The sequence below is a fragment of the Alexandromys fortis genome, unplaced genomic scaffold, assembly GCF_014885135.2.
Source record: "Alexandromys fortis isolate MF-2015 unplaced genomic scaffold, M_Fortis_MF-2015_v1.1 scaffold_321, whole genome shotgun sequence".
NCBI classification, from domain to species: domain Eukaryota; kingdom Metazoa; phylum Chordata; class Mammalia; order Rodentia; family Cricetidae; genus Alexandromys; species Alexandromys fortis.
This window is the reverse complement of record NW_026068200.1, coordinates 763,166-768,888: the sequence shown is the minus strand read 5'-3', so window position 1 is coordinate 768,888 and position 5,723 is coordinate 763,166. Positions and strand designations below refer to the sequence as shown.

Here is a 5,723-nt window from a genome sequence, read left to right as displayed (position 1 = left end):
GTATGCACATGCACCCTTGTTGCGTGACATACTTTTTCAGGGAAGACAACACACAGTCTATTCACCCCAGATAGGGAGCCCACAGCAGACCAAAGTATGGATACCACCAAAGTCCAACTTTGGGAGCCATCGAGGTCTTTGAGGTTACTTACAGGAGTAGAAATGACTCAAAGAAAGCTGCATCACCAGCAAAGTCTACCCCATCATGGGTGACAGCTCACAAAAGCTGCTGAAAATCTGGAGCACACAAGTTGGAGAGTGTCCTACCAGGAGCTTCAGCAGGCCCAAGCCTCTTCCAGGCCGCTCTACTGGTCTTTGATTCGTCTAGGCAATTGGGCTGGTCTCTGCTACTTTCAAGAAACTTGGCTTGTAGGAGACTCAGCAGTGTTTACTCTGGGGGAGTGGGGCAGCAGATTGATCTGGTCAGTTTCAGGGAGTACCTGAATCATTTTGAGTTGCTTGCTTTTTGTCTTAAGGAACTTCCCTGCAGGATAGAATGTTTCCATCTCAGAGGAAACTTTTACGCAACAACCTTGCACACACACACACACACACACACACACACACACACACACACACACACACACAGAAGGAAAAATCAGATATATAGTTATGTGAGTTCAGACCAGAAGTAATGTTTGCCAGTCTGGGGTAGGAACTGTGGGAGAGGCAGGTGCCTTTTAGATTGTCTTGGAGATGGTGCTGATTGAAATTGCTAATGGATTGGATCTGCAGCTGAAGGAATGGAAAGGCACAGAAATAGCTCTTAGGTTTCTGACTTGTGCAATAGGGACAGGTGTAAAAATGGGGAAAGGGTGTAAAAAGGGAAATAGAAGTTTAGTTTTGAAAACAAAGTTATATCCAGAAGTTATGTTATATCCAACTGTTTCATTCATATTACCCTGGCTACTTAAGCCACTCATAACTTCTTAATTTTTTTTTTTATTTTTGACACAGGGTTTCTCTGTGTAACCGAACTGGCTGTCCTGGAACTCACTCTGTAGACCAGACTGGGCTCAAACTCGCAGAGATCTGCCTGCTTCTACCTCCCAAGTGCTGAGATTAAAGGCGTGCGTCACCACTGCCTGGCTCATCTTTATTTTTATATAGAAGTGTGTGTGTGGTGTTTGAGACAGGGTCTTGACACATAAACCAGTAGACCAGGCCAGCCTTGCCCTCACAGAGATCTGCCTGCTTCTGCCCCTGGTGCTGGGATTAAAGTCATGTGCCACCACAGCCAGGTGACACATTGCTTTATGAGATTTAACACTTTTTAGCATTTCTTCCATATACTCCAAAGTCCATCCTGCCCCACCTTTTCATTTCTTCTTCCTTATGGCCCTTTTTTCTTTTTGGTGCTGCACAGATTAAGCATACACTCTTGCACCGAACAAAGGCCCTGATTTCTTCTCCCCAGATCTTCCACTTTTCCAGGTTTCAGCCGCACTCTTTCATCCCCCTCACTCTCCCCCATGATCCAAGTAGCCAGAAAGTCCTATTGAGCTCCCTCCCTATGCACTGCAGCTCCCTTTCTCTTCCCACTGCTGCCAGCCCAGCTTAAATCGGTGACTACTCCTTATCTAGACTTGCCAGTCTTTCAAATAAACAATTTTCATACACACTGCTGTTGTAGATTTTTTTTTCTGAAGATTCTAAGGGCTCGGGGTCTAGCACACTTTCCTGGCAGACACAGAGCCCTTTCATCCTCAGCATTACAAAAATGCCCCCCCCCACCTTTCCAAGAGAATGGAGTGTGTGTGTGTGTTTGTTACTCTAATACTTGAAGCCTTTCATGATCTGGTCTGTTCTGCTAAAATAGAGTTACCTTTATCCACTGAGCCATCTTGCCTGTCACACTTTATTTGTATTTAAAAAAAAAATAATTTGTTTTATGTGCATTGGTGTTTTGCCTGCCTGCATGTCTGTGTGAGGGTGTTGCATCTCCTGGAACTGAATGTATAGACAGCTGTGAACTGCTGGGAGGGTGGGTGCTGGGAATTGAACCAGGGTCCTCTGGAAAGGCAGCCAGCGCTCTTAACTGCTGAGACATCTCTCCAGCCCCAGTTCTTTGTATTTTTATGTAAGCTATTCCTTCCAGTCAGCATGGCGTCCCATCCTCACCAAGCACAATATTGTACATTCACTAAGATTGTCTCAAATGCTACTAAGAACCCTGCTTAACCATTTATTGAATACTCATTTAAGTACTTAATGCTTATTTTGTTAGGTAAATTAAGCACCTTACATGCATCATCTGGACCTGTATTGACATGGTTTCTTTTACAGTTCCTTATTTTCTGTATAATAATGCTGATTCCTCGAGAGTACATTGCATCTTTGAGTCCATAGAGTGATGGAAATACTTGAGTAGCTGAGTGATGACCGTGCTTTGAACTAGTTCCTATGGAAGAATACAAAGGAAGCATGACTGGATCCATTCTAACTGGAGAACACATGTACACACACCAAGATTGCAAGAATATTAAGTATCAAGGAGATAATAAATGGAATACTGACCACAGGTGTAGCACAAAGTCCACCTGGAAGAATCAAGTTCATGTAGTAAAAGGAGTATTTCGATTTTCATTGTCAGGTAGATCTGATTTTGGGTTGTTTTCCTACTTCAGTGTGTGGCTAAGAATGACGCTTTCTCTTTAGAATACGCTGTAAAGTAAGCATATTACGGCTTCCTTCACAGAACTGTTGAAAGGATTCACTAAGATAATAACCAAAGTGCCTCTCACAAAACGAAGTTACACACGTGGGCTTGTTTCAGAGGCCTCAGTAGGTCAGTTCAGGATGGTGTGAGTGTTGGGGGTCTGGGAACTGACCAGCTAGGCTCAGATCATGGAGGCATCCAGAAACCCAAAACTACACTACCTGAGGGCACACTAACACCCTGCATGCCAAACCGAAAACATTCGCCCTAAAACAGTCACTGTTTAGCTGCAGAAGCGAATGAAAGGAAATGTGAGAGGGAGCTGCGTTTTCCAAATTTTGGGGCGACATCCTGCACTTTCCATCACGCGAAAGATCCAGGAAGATGCTGTTATTTTTCTTTGGTTAGATTCTACCTTACAATTTTCACAATCTCAGTCAGTTTCAGGAAGGGGATAGCTGATTTGTCAGAGTAGATTACTGGTGAAATTGTTAGCTCTTAACGGATCAGGAGGAAAGGTAGGAATAAAGTTGCAGCACGAGATTTGCTGTGTAAAATTTCCAAACCAGTCAGTGAGTTAATCCCACAGCCCCTCAAAGCCTGTTCTAAGTACAGTCAGCTGATGTAGCTGGATGGTGGTGGGTCTTATGTGGCTATTAAAAATGTATTTAAACCTCTAAACATTTAAATGGCTCTATTTACAGACTGAAAACTTAAAAGAGTTGAGGCTCCTTTTTAGCGCCAAAACTTGAAATCGCAGCTTTTAGCTGTGACTCTTCCGTTACCTTACTCTCTTAAAACTACATCTCCCAGCATGCTCTGAAGCTAATCTGACCTCATTTCAAATGGCCCCGTAGGGCAACAAGGCTGGTTAGTTTTGACCCTGCTGTTTGTGCCTTGAAAAAAACCGATTCCTTGGCAGCCATTTGGGCTTTTATATCTGTTAAGCTCTTTTTTTTGAACTGTAGTCATTAAATGAAGGGATTTGGTCTGGGAGGGCCCATTCATTCCCTCAGCTGGGCGAGGGACCAGGCAAACTGTCTCCGGCAATCTAAATAAGAGGGAATGTTGAACAGGGAACACCGCTGGGGCCGAACAGAGGAGCAGGAACCGGAGCCCAGGCTGTGTCCGCAAACTGTCGGATCCGGACTTTGGCTCAGGGACGGTCGGAAGTGGGAGATGGAGATGCCAGAGGAACCGGCCGATAGTGGGCATTCGCTGCCCCCGGTTTATATTTATAGTCCCGAGTATGTCAGCATTTGCGACTCTCTCGTCAAGATCCCCAAACGGGTAAGAGGTCTGGATGAAAGACCACCGTTTGGGGGGATGGGAGTGGGAGGGTGTAAAACGGAGTATGTTAGGAAACCAGGAAAACTAGAGTGATACCTTAAACAAAAATTTAGCTAGCCGTTTCAGGTATACCAAGCTGAGGCAGAAGGAAGTGGTTACCTTTGGGGAGCACAACGGGACGTCCGAGCCGAGGGTGAAGGCGGGAGGGCTGAAGGCGGGGGAGAGAAAGAAACGGTCAAGTGGTGAGTGGAGTTTCTAATAGGATGGGTTCATTGAAGTCCTTGACCACAAGCTGTTGGAGGATAGTATGCCATCACTTGTGTTCAGTATCCTGGGTAGCCTGGCGATTTTAATGCTTTGTGTTATTTTGTCTTAAGTTTTTCCCAACTGACAAAGTGACAAGAGAGAAGAGATAAAGTAGTTAGTTCTTCATGCAGGATGTTGTTAATGGGATTTCAGTAAATTGAGCCTTGAAGAGACTGTTTTGCCTTTCTTTTTTCATGCTGATATTTCAGGCCAGTATGGTCCACTCTCTGATCGAAGCATATGCCCTGCACAAACAAATGAGGTAAGTATGTTGACCTTTCTCAACATTGTCACCCATGAAGCCATAATAAATACCCGATCATGTAATGGGACTAGCCAGGGAGAAATGGGCCTTTAAAAAAAGTTTTTGTGGGAGTGTTCATGATGTGTCTGTAACTCAGGAAAAGTGTTTGAAGAACTGAGAACACTTGGGAAGGCACACAGAGCAGTCAGGATCCACTAGAAGGGACTTTGCTGCTGGATAAGCATTTGCCAGATGCTAAGATCTTTTTGATGTGGGTGGGGAGGGGTTAAGCAGGGAAGTGTTCAGTGTGTTTTATATTTGCTTTGGGTTTGGTTTTATTTGTTTTCTAAAGCTGGATTTGAGGATGTGGGCTCAACTTGAGACTTTTAGATATACTACCCCACTATCATCGCCAAACTTTACCCCAAGCAATCTGTTGAAAACAAGCCAGAACTTAAAAGCTAGCAACATGCATCTCAAAAACAAACCAAAACCAACTTTCCACTGATTTCCCATTCTGCGTGTAATATCATAAATGCAACTCTTTCGGACGTGGCACATGCAAGTCAGGTTTTCTCGTGACTGGGGGAGTGACTGTATCATCTAATGCTTCATTTCCCTCCCAGAAAGTAATGTAATACGTTTTTAGATTTTATCCTTAGTATTATTAGTCATTTTAATATGTACGTTCATTGTGTGGTTTTTCAAGACAGGGTTTCTCTATGTAACAGTCCTAGCTCTCCTGGAAGTCAGTTTGTAGACCAGGCTGGCCTCGAACTCACAGAGATCCACCTGCCTCTTCCTCCCAAGGGCTGGAGTTAAAGGCACACCACCACCTCCCGACAGTGTGTACATTCTTTAGGAATGTTTTGCTGTTGCTTTGAGACAAGGTCTCTGGTGTTGCTCCATCTGGCTAGGGACATTCCCTAGGCTGGCTTTGAACTTATTAAGGTCCACACGCCTCCGTCAAAAGGTGTGTGTCACCAAGTCTGGCTAGGAATGTTTTTCCACCATTGCTTAACTCCTGTGTTTGTCAAGATAATGATTTGCCTTTCCTTAAAGGATTTTAACACTTTTTAAGCCAGGTGGTGCTGGAGGGCGTCACAAATTCTAAGTCAGGCTTTGTGACTTAGCCAGAATCTGTCTCAAAAATTTTAAAGAGGTTTGGGATATTGTTCAGTGTGTAGAACACTTGTCTAACATACCTGAGGCCTAGATTCCCCC

At 44.2% G+C, this 5,723-nt stretch overlaps 1 protein-coding gene and 1 long non-coding RNA gene across 5 annotated transcripts in view; one reads left to right on the top strand and one right to left on the bottom strand.

Moving 5' to 3' along the window:
- Positions 1-570: 570 nt before the first annotated feature.
- The window catches only part of LOC126493114 (uncharacterized), a 258,406-nt gene continuing 253,253 nt past the window's right edge, over positions 571-5,723 (bottom strand). Inside the window, exons 15-17 of the long non-coding RNA XR_007589757.1 lie at positions 4,109-4,157; positions 2,518-2,664; positions 571-2,401 (exon numbers count right to left, since the gene is read on the bottom strand). This is a non-coding gene — a long non-coding RNA (uncharacterized lncRNA). The remainder of the gene's footprint in view (positions 2,402-2,517; positions 2,665-4,108; positions 4,158-5,723) is intronic.
- The window catches only part of Hdac8 (histone deacetylase 8), a 225,526-nt gene continuing 222,460 nt past the window's right edge, over positions 2,658-5,723 (top strand). The window contains exons 1-2 of one of the 4 annotated variants that reach the window (XM_050129907.1): positions 2,658-3,949; positions 4,465-4,517. In XM_050129907.1, the coding sequence (XP_049985864.1) occupies positions 3,725-3,949; positions 4,465-4,517 (278 nt within the window). In that variant the 5' untranslated portion in view covers positions 2,658-3,724. The remainder of the gene's footprint in view (positions 3,950-4,464; positions 4,518-5,723) is intronic. The other 3 variants (XM_050129909.1, XM_050129910.1, XM_050129908.1) reach the window with 3 other exon arrangements.